At 39.3% G+C, this 15,821-nt stretch overlaps 1 protein-coding gene across 1 annotated transcript; it reads left to right on the forward strand.

Annotated features, from left to right (window-relative positions):
• Window positions 1-681: 681 nt before the first annotated feature.
• Window positions 682-1,820, forward strand: LOC132805046 (uncharacterized). Its single transcript, XM_060819798.1, has 2 exons — window positions 682-871; window positions 1,603-1,820. The coding sequence occupies exons 1-2, from the start codon at window positions 682-684 to the stop codon at window positions 1,818-1,820; spliced, it is 408 nt and encodes a 135-aa protein (XP_060675781.1).
• The last annotated feature ends 14,001 nt before the right edge of the window (window positions 1,821-15,821 follow it).

Genomic DNA, 15,821 nt, shown 5'->3' on the forward strand with positions numbered 1-15,821 from the left:
AAAAGATATACTTTAGGAAATTTCAAAATATTTGACGGATCTTTAAGAAATAGAGAATCATTTTAACAATGTTTATTTTTTTCTTATCATATCAACTTGACGAGCTATTCAAACAAAACCATGACAGAACTGTTTGGTAGTCGAGAAAATGCAAGAAAATGGCTAGAAAATACAGAGAAAACAGAGAGAGGAAGAAGGAAGGAAAATAAGAAAGAAAATAATTTTCTGTATTAAATGTTTCTGCTTACCACAGAAGCTAGTACAGGACATATATTTATAGCACTCAACCACCACACGTCTATTTTGTAAGATTACAGTTATAGCAAAACTGTTCACGTGACTAAGCTAACAGCTATAACTAACAAAACTAAGCATGTGACTCTCTAAGCGCTTTTTTTTTTGGTTGACTTTCATAAGCTGACATGGAGGGTCTAACAACACTCTAACAAATGAAGTTCATTTTCCTCGCAATTGAATTATATTGTTGTTATTTTTTTAGTTTTCCTGAGCTTTGGATTGATTCTTTTTCCGCAGTATATATATATATATTTTTTAATTTATATGAAATCAGCATTGCCCCTCTAAGTTGATTACAGTTTTACCTCCATTATTGGACTGGGAATTTCAAATCTGGAAGTTAAAAAATAATAATAAAATAAAAAGCAAACGAAGAGAGCGAAAATGGCAGCTCCTTCTTCATCTTTATTGTTGTCGAAGGTGAGACCCAGCATCAAACGCCAAGCCCTGAGCATAACGGACGCCGCCGGCGTTAGAATACGCCACCTTCTTCAACAGCGCCAACGTGCTTTTCTTTGGCTCGGCGTCAAGGCTCGCGGCTGCAATAGCTTATCCTACATTCTCAATTATGCTGGTATAGCTATTAGTGTTTAATTATCAAGTTCTTAACTTTTCTCTTTTGCAAAAGAATAAGGTTTCCATTTAGTCTGGGTTTTAAATCTCGTTTAGAAATTTAACATTGTAAACATACTGAAAGAAAAAAGAAAAAAAAATTGGGGAGAGTCCAAATTACATTTGATGAGTGTGTAGGTGCTGTTTTTCATCGTTAACTTTTGTGTTAAATTATTGACGAAAAAGCAGTGAAACTAAATAGCTTATCCTACTTTCTACAATGTGAGACTTTCACCTCAATGGTGTCTATTTTGGTTCTTCCACATTACCTTAACATAGCTAGTTTCAACATTTATCTTTTAATTTTCTTATATGTTTCCTTTGGCTTATATTTTTACTTTATTTAAGGCATGTCCAATAGGAATATGAATTGTTAAAATTATCTATGCTATCTAAGCAATATAAACACTGTTTAAAAACAATACTTTTCAATGCTAATATATAAAATGAAAGTGAAGCTGATTTTAGATATTGTAAGTTTAAAAGCAAAATTTTTTTATAAAAAAATATTTTTTAAAAAGAAACAAAAAAATTATAAAATATGTAGTTGATTAATATCTACTATTAATAGATTTTTTGTATAGGACCATTAATGACTGTTAAATTTTATAACAAATAAACAGTAAATCCTAATTAATTATCATATACATTATTAATTTCATCAATTTTTATGGGAATTTTGAAATATTTCAGATATGGGAGACGGTTTGTTTGGTAACCCCATCACAAATACCACTTTAGAAGGACTGCCTGATTATGAAAATAAAAAGAATATAGAGCGCAAAGACAGAGCTCGTGTGGCTCTCAACATGAAGAATGCAACGGAAAAGAGTATGAGAGCTGTCCAGTATCTGCAGAACATGAAGGAACAATGTGATGGTGAACTTGGGGGAACACTTTGCCTACTCTAGAATGCCACTGGGGATCCTATAAGGTATGTCACCCACAATGACTGGGGTAATGGACATCCCGGACCAACTCCATATCCAATGGAGATTGCCAACGGACAATGGGCTGCCTTCTGCATGTTCCATTATCGACGAATAAACCTTACGCTACTGGGGCCATTGTGTATAGTGGAAAGGATCCAAGAGGGGTTGATTGTGATTGGATGGTGGCATGGGACAACCCTACTGATAAAATAAATAATACACCCAAGGTAAGTATATTCATAGTACCCTTCAAACTTTCAAACCAAATTCATAAATGTAATTAGTAGGTACACAAGGATGAGATGGATAGGACAAGATTAAGATAGTGTAAAATCTACATATATGTTTTTCATGATATTTGATTGGGATAAACAAAATCTTGGATAGATATCTAAATAGTTTCTAAAAGAATCCCATAATTTGTACCCAAAAAAAAATAATAAAATAAAATAAAATAAAGAGATCCCAGTAAAAGCTTGGTTTAAAATTTTTCCACTCAGGACGAGGTTATAAAATGTGCTTTTGTTTGTTTGTTTACTTTTTGTTTTAATCATTTTTAAATTTTGATAAACAAAATTTGTATAAGCTTATTCGAAGATTCGTGAAAAAAACCACTTCTTGAATCCCAATTTTTGGCCGATAGTATAATAAAAAATGCAGTGTAGCAGCATTTGTCATATTGGCGTTAAAGACGCAGACAACTGCTACGGATGCTCCTTATCTGTATCCATTGGAAGTAACAGATTCCCCATACTTGTTGCAGTATTCACCTTGCAAGATGTTTGATTTACTATTGCAGTTCAGTCAAAAATCAATATCCTTAATGAACTACGATTTGGGCATGCAAGTTTATATGGTTTGAATAATGTCGTTATGGTGTTTATCGTATAACAATATTTTTTTTGTATTTTATCATATTTGTGTCTTATTTGGTATTGTATTGTATTTTTATTGTAAAAGTATTTATACTGCTACTTTTTTAGTCCAAAAATAAATAAATAAATAAATAAAAGAGTGGTATTGTGTTTGGCTTCAAATTATATTACAATGTACTATTTTTATCTTTTTGATAATTAGAATGCACTATCTTAAAAATTACAGCAACAAAGTTTAGCTGAAGTAATTATTAGAAAAAGGTAAATACCGTTCGGACACCCCTCAAAATATGTCATAATTGCACTTAAATTTATTATAATAAGAAAAAAAACAAAACAAAACAAACAAAGCAAAACGATGCTGCTGGATTTCGTTGGGATTTTAATGAAGCTAGCTAATTGATGGCAACCGGATAATCGTCTTTGGTAATTTGAGTAATTCAAAACTAGTATGTAGGAGTTTTAAATTTTAAAATGCCAAATGAAAGAAAATTAGCAAACAATCCTAATTTTTTTGTGTAAAAGAAAGTTGTTGTCTAGTAAAGAAAAGAAAAAAAAAGAATCTACATTTGTGACACAAGACGTACGCTATTTTGTAGAAAACTAATTGCAACCAAACTCTGTTATTATTATAAAGTCTATCAGCTTAGAATTTGTATTTAATTAGAATTGTATAGATTATTTTATTCTCCAAGTTATATTAAAATAATAATTCTTATTTCTTAGAATCCAATTGAAATGGTGCTCTATATATTCTTAGAACACCATATGATTGAAGAAATTAAGATGGAAATGAAGATCGCTGCAAAGGAACGAAGAGTCTCGTTCTTAAATACATATAATAATGTTTGCCCGTGAATGATGAATGTCTTGCAGTATATTAAGAGGGGCTTTTAATATCGCGTTTCAACGGACAGAAAAAGATAGAGAAATACACAGAGAGATAGAGAGAGTTAAGCTGTGAAGAGTCAGAAAAACAAAAAGTGGTAATAAAGACATAGAAAAGTGGTGTTTTTTTATGGGGGAAAAAAAAAAATTTGACAGACAATCTAACAGAGGCACACCAAAGAAGATTAATAATACTATTTTTCTTTATTTTCTTACTCTGATTCTTTTAAAGGGTTTGTAGATTAGGCTGAAATGTGCCAAGTGTGTGGCTGCAAGGAAAATTTGAATGAAGTTCATTTTCCTCCCAATTGAATTATCGTTGTTATAATTTTTCCAGTTTTCCTGGTCTTTGGATTGATTCTTTTTCCCCCCAATTTTTTTTTTTTTTTTTGTTTATTTACATGCAATCAGCACTGTCCGTCTAAGTTGATTACAGTTTTACCTCCATTATTGAACTTGGAATTTCAAATCTGGAAGTGAAAAAAAGTAAATTAAAAGCAAACGAAGAGAGCGAAAATGGCAGCTCCTTCTTCATCTTAATCGTTGTGGAAGGTGGGACCAGCCGTCAAACGCCAAGCCCTAGCATAACGGACGCCGACGCCGGCCGCTAGAATACGCGCCTCTTCAACAGCGCCAGCGCTCTTTTCTTAGGCTCGGCATCAGGGCTCGAGGCTGCAATGGCTTATCCTACACTCAATTATGCTGGTATAGCTGTTAGTGTTTATTTATCAAGTTCTTAACTTTTCTCTTTTGCAAAAGAATTAGGTTTTCATTTAATATGGATTTTAAATCTTGTTTAGAAATCTAACATTATAAACATACTGGAAAAAAAAAAATGGAAGCGTCCAAGTTGCATTTGATGAGTGTGTAGGTGCTGTTTTTCATTGTTAACTTTTTGATAAATTATTGAAGAAAAACCAGTGAAACTAAAAAGTTTAAGAAATTTGTATGATTGTATGTATACTGGTGGAAAAAGGGTGTTCGAGGAATGTTTTTGCAGTAAAACAAATGGTCCAAGGAAGACAAAGTTTGACTTTTTTGTTTTGTTTTGTTTTTTTTTTTTTTAAAAAAAAGTTTAATTGGTAGGCTACATAAAAGGAAAACCCCAATACAATCTTTGAGGCTACACTTGTTGGGAATCAAATCCCAAATGTATTAATGTATGTTTGTACTGAGAAAGGATAGAAATTAAGAAGGGGTAAAAATTGAACAAATGGAATCTGTGATATGACAATAGTCTCAATTTTGGCTTTACATGCTTTCATAGAAATTTTATAGTTCAAGTTGCTTTGGAAGTTTATAATGTTGTTTCTTGTGTGGTCTTAAACCAGTCAAGCCATCAAATATAAGAAGAAAACTGAGGGTAGCCTCTTCTTATTGGGTTGTATCTTGAATCTTGTTTGGGTTGCTGATCCTCAGGCTAATTCTGTTCTTATGATCCATGGCTTTTTTTTTTATTTTATTTTATTTTTTTTATTTTTTTTAAATATAATAGTCTAGGTGGTAAAATGCAAAAGAGAACAAAATGTATTTAACTCTTTTTGTTTTATTTTTTTAACATGAAAGATGAAAGATTTAGACTTGAATTATTGTTGGAGGCACCGTAGAAACTTTAGACGAATTAATTTAAAAATTAAACTTCATTGGTAGATAAATTGTCAATGCAACAATATTACCCATCTGTAACATTTGAAAGTGGGTTAAATTTTCGCTTAGTGGTGATTAGGGATGGCTGCATCGGCACCTGTGGAATTGAGAGCAACCACTCATTGAAACAATGAGCCGGATGATTTTTGGCTCTTTTGCATAGATCCAACACACAGGGATCTATGAAACGAGCTACTTCTAGCTCATTCAGAATCATCATGCTAAGAACAGCCAAAAGTCCATACGGTGTAACACCCCGTCCCGAATCGCACCGGAATCCGTGCACGTTGACCGAGGTTGACCGTTGACCGTTGACCGAAGGGGTCAAAAGTTGACTTTTTGACTCGGTGGGAATTTCGAGTTGACCAGGGTACCGTGGCGAAGTGCATGACGCCCTGAGTTCGTAGACTAGTAGCACGTCGAAAACGGAGCTACGGTTTGAAAGTTATGGGCAAAACAAGTTGAAGTGTAAACTGTTTAAAAGGTGCCGGGAGTTGACTTTTTCTTGTGATGTAATTGTGAGTTGACTCTTGTATGGTTGTAAAGTACTCGTCGATACGAGTTCATAGACTAGCGGCACGCTTAAATCGGACATGTGGTTAAAAAGTTATGGACGTTTGAAGTTTACCGGATACCGTATTATTTTAATATTTTTTTTGGGTCGGTGAACAGTGAAACGCCACGTGTCAGTTTCTGATTGGTCCACGTGGCATGAACAGTGTCACGCAGGGTTTTAATTTTGAAAAACTCTCGGGGAAGAGAGAGAAAGAGAGAGAAGAGAGAGAAAGAGAGAGAGGAGAGAGAAAGAGAGAGAGAGAGCCACCGCCGGCCACCGGATTTTGCCACTGCTCCGGCCGAGTTACTGTACACGTGCCGGACAGAAAGCTTGCCCACCTCATTTCCGGCAAAACCTCCAAATTTCACGGCGAACGGCCGCCGGACGCGCCCGGATCAGACGTCCGAAGTTTGGCGGCGATTTTTCCCCCTCCACCGCCGGCCACCGCGAATCGGCACTATTCCGGACGATATACAGTACACGCGCCATACACCCAGCATCCTCTCCTCAAGTCCGGCCTACCCACCAAAAATCACGGCCATCGGACCACCGACGCGCCGGGATCGGAGCGTTTTCCGGCGAGGGGTCGAAAATCTTCAAACGGTGATTTCTTCGCCGTCCGACCTCCGTTTTGCTCACCGTCGGTCCCGTTGGATTGCTCTCCTCACGATCTACAAATCTGCAAAATTTCACAGCAAACGGCCACCGTCGGAAATTACTGTTCCGGCGACGGTTGCCGGTGACGTGGCGGCCCGCCGGAAAGTACTGTTCCGGTGAGTACCCGAAAATTCCGGCCAGCTCCAGTCCGCAGTGTTCGACCTCCTGAACCCAAATCCGACTTCCGTTTCCACCAATTCGCGACGGTTTGGGAGAATTGCAGAGCCGAAACCCGAAAAGCTTCCCGATAAAATTCCGACCCCGTCGGGTACGATCATCGGAAATTAAGACCGGATCTGTGATTAGCATCACTCGAGCTTCGATTCGGTATATAATTTGTAAATTTTAGTTATCGTTTGTGTTTTGACCCCCCGGGTACCGGGTATTATTTACCCGAATAAAATATTAATTTATTTGACTGTCTGTGAATTTTGTTCTAGGAGCACCGGTGAGTCGTAGAATTGATCCCGTAGTGGATCATGGGTTAATTGCGTGCTCCAGGTGAGTGACCCACCTTCAAATTAATTTTGGGGAATTTAATTGATGAATATATTATGTGTGAATTAAATATTTGGAATTTAATTTCTATGTGCCAAATATTTATTGGATTTATTGTAGAATTATTTATGAATTTATTGGATTTAAGAAAATGCGAATTCTACAAATTTATGCCGTGTGGAATTATTTTATGGTTTTGAGGATTTTGAAATTGGTGTGGTTTTAATGGTAAATTGGGCACGATTTGATTTTCAAATATTTCAAAGAAAATATTTGGTTATGTTGCTGATTTCAATTTTTATAAAATATGCCCATGGAATATTATGAGATTTGACTATGATATTTCGAGAATTATTTATGCTTGGAAAAATGTGGATATTTAAATTGATGGATTTGGAAGTTGGTGGATTTGAAAATCATGGAATTTATGGTATGGATTATAAGGAAATTGTGGGAAAATTCCCGGTTCAAGCGGATGGATTATGCCCGCTATGTTTATGAAAAATGTGAAATTTGTTTTATAATTTAAATTGTGGATTTTATGATTTTTAGATGCACCGTGCACGTACTGGTGTTCTGATTATGTGATATGGTATATGTGATATGGTTAGTGTGCACACGGTTGTGATTAGCGCGCAGGTGGGTGTGATTAGCGCGCAGGTGATGTGATTAGCGCGCAGGTGGGTGTGAGTAGCGCGCGGTTGATATTATGAGGGTGTCCTGTGGATGCCATCGGAGAGGGCGGCCACCCCCCTTTGGCCGGGACACCAGGTTAGCAGCGGCGCAGTGGGACGCCACGCGACCGTATGCCGGTTTCTCTCTATAACCTCCTGTCTGGCGGTACCTTGGGACGCTGGGTACTGTTGGCGCCACTGGTATATAGTGGGTGCATCAAATGATTTTCAGAACTGTGTTTTAAAAATAAAATGTTTGGAAACTGTATTGGAATTAAAAATATAATATTACTGTTCGGATATTTATTTGATGTCTTGGTTTTCGGGGAATATGAATAAAGGGTTTTGTGAAAATGTTTTAAAAGGGGAACTTTTCCAACTGAGAGAATTGTAAGGGTTTTGAGAGAAATTATTGTTTCCAAATAATTATTATTTATACTTATTACTGTGATATGATATGGTATAGTAGTAGGGTCGCTCACTGAGATGATTAGCATCTCACACTCTTAAATTCCGTTCCTCTAGGTACCAGGTTGTCGGTGTTCATCCGGAGCGGACTTGATCTTCATCGCTGTTTTACTGCGTGAAGTACCCTGTTCTTCTTTATTGCAGTTGTACTATTTCTTTCACTCTTGTTGTATTTATCTTGCACTGGATTACTGTATTTTTATTTTGAAGTGCTGAAATTTGTGGAACCAATTTGTAGTTTGTGGGAGGAATAAGGGGATATTTTTGAAGTGTGTTTTCAGTGCAGGTAAATTTGTGGTAAGTAAATCCCTTAGGGGAGGTGCTGCCGGATTTTCCGTTGGAAGGTTCGGTGGTATTTCCCTGGGATCAGGGCTGTCTAGGGTTCCGGAGGAGGAATTCTGGACGGGTCCTGACATACGGCCCTTAAACTTGCTGCGCTCTGCCTCTGTCTGAGGCCCGAATTTGGGAATTCTCCTAAAAAGAGAAGAAAATAGGAGAGCCCAAAACTAGTCCTTCACTCAGAAAAAGTTTCCAAAGCAATATATATATATATATATACACATATATATATATATATATATATATATATATATATATATATATATATATATATATATATATTTTGAATCACCAGACGAGAAAACAGATTTTATTCAAACCCTTGATAACCTTTGGTTTTATTTACAATCAATCAAACAAAAACCTGATAGTAAATACTATTCCCATTATATCCTATTTACAGGTCCAAACCCTGGCCTTTATAAAACATGGTCCCAAATAGCCCATGAAATAGCAGGCCAAATCAACACCCAATACCGAGGCTATTACAGTCTCCATGAAGCCCTTGAAATCACCCATCGACAATTAGGTCCAAAAGCCTTTATTCACCCTTGGGTCAGAATGGATCCAGAGTTTTCCAAAAGAGGACAATATCTTGATGCGGGTTGAGCCTGGGCTAGAAATGGTATCAGAGCCTAACCCGGATCGGTGTGCCAGGACGGACTCTGGGCCCCAGGAGGGGGAAGGATGGGTGTGTAATATCCCAATATCCCACATCGGTTGGAGAAGGGCACGAAGCGGTCTTTATAAGGCTGTGGACACCTCTCCCTTCAAGACGCGTTTTGAGTATAAAACCTTGAGGCCCGACGGACTGGGCCAAAGAGGACAATATCTTGATGCGGGTTGAGCCTGGGCTAGAAATGGTATCAGAGCCTAACCCGGATCGGTATGCCAGGACGGACTCTGGGCCCCAGGAGGGGGAAGGATGGGTGTGTAATATCCCAATATCCCACATCGGTTGGAGAAGGGCACGAAGCGGTCTTTATAAGGCTGTGGACACCTCTCCCTTCAAAACGCGTTTTGAGTATAAAACCTTGAGGCCCGACGGACTGGGCCAAAGAGGACAATATCTTGATGCGGGTTGAGCCTGGGCTAGAAATGGAATATACACACACATATATATATATATACACACACACATATATATATATATATATATATATATATATATATATATATATATATATATATATATATATATATATATATATATATATATATATGTATGTATATATATTGCTTTGACACTAATGACAGTCAGTTGAATAATATAAAAGAAATACAATTTTTCTTCAAATTAAAATTGTTATTTTTATTATTATTATTATTATTATTAAATTGGAATCTCAAAATTGATTTGATTTATGATATACAGGATTTTTTTTTTTTTTTGGAAAATATTTTTAGGATTAAATTTATTTGTTAGTAAAGGAAACTCCGTAATGAGTAATTTAGCAGAGTTCAAACTATCATTGATTTATAGAACCCGTTTTACATTTAATGAGGGATAAATGATAAATGGCGATAATAAAACAGTAGCTGTAACACCCCGTCCCAAATCGCACCGGAATCCGTGCATGTTGACCGAGGTTGACCGTTGACCGAAGGGGTCAAAAGTTGACTTTTTGACTCGGTGGGAATTTCGCGTCGACCAAGGTACCGTGGCGAAGAGCACGATGCCACGAGTTCGTAGACTAGTAGCACGTCGAAAACGGAGCTACGGTTTGAAAGTTATGGGCGAAACAAGTTGCGGTCCAAACTGTCCAAGGAGTGCCGGGGTTGACTTTTTGTTTTTGGGGAATTGAGCTTTGACCCGTACATGGTTGTGAAGTACTCGTCGATACGAGTTCACAGACTAGCGGCACGCTCAAAACGGACATCCGGTTAAAAAGTTATGGACGTTTGAAGTTTACCGGATACCGTATTATTTTAATGTTTTTGGTCGTGAACAATGAAATACCACGTGTCAGCTTCTGATTGGTCCACATGGCATGAACAGTGTCACACAGGGGTTTTTATTTGTTAAAATTCTCGGGGAAGAGAGAGAAAGAGAGAGAGGAGAGAGAAAGAGAGAGAGAGAGACCGCCGGCCACAGGAGTTTTTCCACTGTTCCGGCCGAGTTACTGTGCACATGCCGGCCAGCAACGTTGCCCTCCCCATTTCTGGCAAAACCTCCAAATTTCACGGTGAACGGCCGCCGGACGCGCCCGGATCGGACCTCCGAAGTTCGGCGGCGAGTTTTTCCCCTCCACCGCCGGCCACCGCCAATCGACCCTGTTCCGGCCGAGTTACTGTACATGCGCCAGCTAGCCTTGATCCTCTCCTCAAGTCCGGCCGACCCACCAAAAATCACGGCCATCGGACCACCGACGTGCCGTGATCGGAGCGTTTTCCGGCGAGGGGCCGGAAATCTTCAAACGGTGATTTCTCCGCCGTCCGACCTCCGTTTTGCTCACCGTCGGTTCCGTTGGGTTGCTCTCCTCAAGATCTACAAGTCTGCAAAATTTCACCACCAACGGCCACCGCACGCGCCACCGCCGGCGACGGTTGCCGGTGACCGTGGCGGCCTGCCGGAAAGGACTGTTCCGGCGAGTACCCGAAATTCCGGCCAGCTCCAGTCCGCAGTGTTCGATCTCCTGAACCCGAATCCGACTTCCGTTTCCGCCAATTCGCAACGGTTTGGGAGAATTGCGGAGCCGAAACTCGAAAAGCTTTCCGGCGAGATTCCGACCCCGTCGGGTCCGATCACCGGAAAGTAAGACCGAATCCGTGATCCTCATCACGCAAGCTTCGATTCGGTATATAACTCGTAACCCTTAGATGTCGCTTGGTGTTCGCTTCCCGGGTATCCATTTGGGAATTACCCGAATAAAATATTAATATTTTTAGTTTGTGCACTGTGGTTGTTTAGGTGCACGCACGAGTGGCGGAGTTGATCCCGAGGAGGATCTTAGTTGATTTGCGTGCTCCAGGTGAGTGACCCACCTTTAAAAATATTTTTGGGGTAATTAATTGTATTTATGTGGTATTAAATTGATATCTGTAAATTGTGCTCATGTGGCGTATTTTAAATATAATCGGGAAAAATATTATTTTATATATATATTTACCCATTGGTGCTAACTGAAATTTTGGGGTCATTAGAAATTCCCGATTATTATTTTATCGTGATTAAATGGTATTTATTACACATGAGCAAGTATTTTTTCAGAAATTAATTGTGTCTGGATTTTATTTCATTTTTGGACAATTAATTATGTTTAATTGGTATTTAAATTATGCTCATGTGGTGTGATTTAATTATGATTTTATGGTGGTTTAATTTATTGTGCATGAGCAAAGTGTATTTCGGTAGTATTTGTACGTGGTTTCAAATATGATTTTTCGGGCATAATTGGGTTAATATTTTACGAAAATATTTGTTTAAATTTTATAAATTATGCCCGCGGTATTTTTATGGTTGCATCTCGTATTTCGAGAAAATTGTGGTTTGTTGAGTATCGCTGTTTCGTACCGGGTTATTGGATAAAATATGTGGGATGGTGTTTTGTGAAATTTTGGTATACTTCCCACGGTGGTTTTTGGAAAAAACGGTACGGTTGGTTAATAATGTTTATTTTTAGACGCACTCATACAGTATTGGTGTTCTGGTGTATTGTAACACCCCGTCCCAAATCGCACCGGAATCCGTGCACGTTGACCGAGGTTGACCGTTGACCGTTGACCGAAGGGGGTCAAAAGTTGACTTTTTGACTCGGTGAGAATTTTGAGTTGACTAGGGTACGGTGGCGAAGTGCATGACGCCCTGAGTTCGTAGACTAGTAGCACGTCGAAAACGGAGCTACGGTTTGAAAGTTATGGGCAAAACAAGTTGAAGTGTAAACTGTCTAAAAGGTGCCGGGAGTTGACTTTTTCTTGTGATGTAATTGTGAGTTGACTCTTGTATGGTTGTAAAGTACTCGTCGATACGAGTTCATAGACTAGCGGCACGCTTAAATCGGACATGTGGTTAAAAAGTTATGGACGTTTGAAGTTTACCGGATACCGTATTATTTTAATATTTTTTTTGGGTCGGTGAACAGTGAAACGCCACGTGTCAGTTTCTAATTGGTCCACGTGGCATGAACAGTGTCACGCAGGGTTTTAATTTTGAAAAACTCTCGGGGAAGAGAGAGAAGAGAGAGAAAGAGAGAGAGGAGAGAGAAAGAGAGAGAGAGGACCCGCCGGCCGCCGGCCATTTTCACGTTTTTCCGGCCTAGTTACTGTACACGCGCCGGCCAGCCAGATTGCCCACCTCATTTCCGGCAAAACCTCCAAATTTCACGGCGAACGGCCGCCGGACGCGCCCGGATCGGACGTCCGAAGTTTGGCGGCGATTTTTCCCCTCCACCGCCGGCCACCGCGAATCGGCACTATTCCGGCTGATAAACAGTACACGCGCCATACACCCAGCATCCTCTCCTCAAGTCCGGCCTACCCACCAAAAATCACGGCCATCGGACCACCGACGCGCCGGGATCGGAGCGTTTTCCGGCGAGGGGTCGAAAATCTTCAAACGGTGATTTCTCCGCCGTCCGACCTCCGTTTTGCTCACCGTCGGTCCCGTTGGATTGCTCTCCTCACGATCTACAAATCTGCAAAATTTCACAGCAAACGGCCACCGTCGGAAATTACTGTTCCGGCGACGGTTGCCGGTGACGTGGCGGCCCGCCGGAAATTACTGTTCCGGCGAGTACCCCCGAAAATTCCGGCCAGCTCCAGTCCGCAGTGTTCGACCTCCTGAACCCAAATCCGACTTCCGTTTCCACCAATTCGCGACGGTTTGGGAGAATTGCGGAGCCGAAACCCGAAAAGCTTCCCGATAAAATTCAAACCCCGTCGGGTACGATCATCGAAAATTAAGACCGGATCTGTGATTAGCATCACTCGAGCTTCGATTCGGTATATGATTCGTAAATTTTAGTTATCGTTTGTGTTTTGACCCCCCGGGTACCGGGTATTATTTACCCGAATAAAATATTAATTTATTTGACTGTCTGTGAATTTTGTTCTAGGAGCACCGGTGAGTCGTAGAATTGATCCCGTAGTGGATCATGGGTTAATTGCGTGCTCCAGGTGAGTGACCCACCTTCAAATTAATTTTGGGAATTTAATTGGTGAATATATAATGTGTGATTTAAATATTTGGAATTTAATTTCTATGTGCCAAATATTTATTTGAATTATTGTGGAATTATTTGTGAATTTATCGGATTTAAGAAAATGTGTATTTCACCAATTTATGCCATGTGGAATTATTTTATGGTTTTGAGGATTTTGAAATTGGTGTGGTTTTAATGGTAAATTGGGCACGATTCGATTTTCAAATATTTCAAGGAAAATATTTGGTTATGTTGGTGATTTCAATTTTTATGAAATATGCCCATAAAATATTATGGGATTTGATTATGATATTTCGAGAAATTATTTATGCTTGGAAAAAATGTGGATATTTGAATTGATGGATTTGGGAGTTGGTGGATTTGAAAATCATGGAATTTATGGCATTGATTACAAAGAAATTGTGGGAAAATTCCCGGTTCAAGCGGATGGATTATGCCCGCTATGCTTATGAAAAATGTGAAATTTGTTTTATGATTTAAATTTATGGATTTTATAATTTTTAGATGCACCGTGCACGTACTGGTGTTCTGATTATGTGATATGGTATATGTGATATGGTTAGTGTGCACACGGTTGTGATTAGCGCGCAGGTGGGTGTGAGTAGCGCGCGGTTGATATTATGAGGGTGTCCTGTGCATGCCATCGGAGAGGGCGGCCACCCCCCATGGCCGGGACACCAGGTTAGCAGCGGCGCAGTGGGACGCCACGCGACCGTATGCCGGTTTCTTTCTATAACCTCCTGTCTGGCGGTACCTTGGGACGCTGGGTACTGTTGGCGCCACTGGTATATAGTGGGTGCATCAAATGATTTTCAGAACTGTGTTTTAAAAATAAAATGTTTGGAAACTGAATTGGAATTAAAAATATAATTGTTACCGCTTCTGGTATTTAATTGATGTCTTGGTTTTCGGGGAATATGGATAAAGGGTTTTGTGAAATTGTTTTAAAAGGGGAACCTTTCCAACTGAGAGAATTGTAAGGGTTTTGAGAGAAAATATTATTTCCAAATAATTATTATTTATACTTATTACTGTGATATTATATGGTATAGTAGTAGGGTCGCTCACTGAGATGATTAGCATCTCACACTCTTAAATTCCGTTCCTCTAGGTACCAGGTTGTCGGTGTTCACTCGGAGCGGACTTGATCTTCCTTGCTGTTTTAGTTCGGCAGTACCCTGTTATTCTTTTATTGCAGTTGTAATATTTCTTTCACTCTTGTTGTATTTATTTTGCACTGGATTACTGTATTTATTTTTTTAAGTGCTGCAATTTGTGGAATCGATTTGTAGTACTGTGGGAGGAATAAGGGGATAATTTTAGAAGTGTGTTTTCAGTGCAGGGAATTTTGTGGTAAGTAAATCCCTTAGGGGAGGCTCTGCCGGATTTTCCGTTGGAAGGTTCGGTAGGGTTTCCCTGGGATCAGGGCTGTCTAGGGTTCCGGGGAAGGAATTCTGGACGGGTCCTGACATGTATGGTGTATGGACACGTGGTAGCACGTGGTTATTATGTGGTTTAGCGTGCGGTTATTACTTCACCCGTGAGTTGCCATTGGACCGTGGGCAGGCAAGTTTGTTATTGGCCACAGCCGCCCCCCTCCTTGGCCGGGTTGATGGTTTTAGCAGCGGTACTGTCGGGACGCCGAAGTGACCATTGCAGGTTTCTCTCTTTAACCCCCCCGCCAGTCGGTGCTCGGGACGCTGGGTATCGGAGGGCATCACCGGTATATGGTGTGGTGCGTCGGTGTAAATTGCAAATAATGTTTTAAATCCCAAAGGTGTTCAAAAATTATTTACCATAATTTATTACATTTTAATTATATATTGGGGTATGTTTTTATTTAATTATTGTTTATCAAATGGTTTAATCCCTTGGTTTTTGGGAGGTATGTACATTGGGTTTTGCGAAAAGGTTTTAAAAATGGAACATTTCAAACGGAGCGATTGGTGAGAGTTTTGAGGGAAATTATTATTTTCCAACAGTATTATTATTTATTTATTAATTGTTGGTATTTGTTCTATTCCTTAATTGCTATTACTATTATTTTTATTATCAAAAGGTGTTCAGTAGTTCGGGTTACTCACGGAGATGATTAGCATCTCACACTCTTAAATTCTGTTCCCTTAGGTGCAAGTGGTGGTAGACGTTCTTCCGGAGCGAACCAAGTTTCCGCTGCTGTTGTGTTTCGAGAAGTTTCTTTGTACTCTTTCATTTCA

The sequence above is a fragment of the Ziziphus jujuba genome, chromosome 8 (assembly GCF_031755915.1).
Source record: "Ziziphus jujuba cultivar Dongzao chromosome 8, ASM3175591v1".
Taxonomy (NCBI): Eukaryota; Viridiplantae; Streptophyta; class Magnoliopsida; order Rosales; family Rhamnaceae; genus Ziziphus; species Ziziphus jujuba.

What these genes read in the sequence shown, in the direction of transcription:
- LOC132805046 (XM_060819798.1), top strand. Translation starts at nt 682, where the DNA reads ATGGCAGCTCCTTCTTCATCTTTATTGTTGTCGAAGGTGAGACCCAGC. An exon ending in CTACATTCTCAATTATGCTG is followed by an intron (nt 872 to 1,602) that starts GTATAGCTATTA and finishes GAAATATTTCAG; the next exon opens with ATATGGGAGACGGTTTGTTT.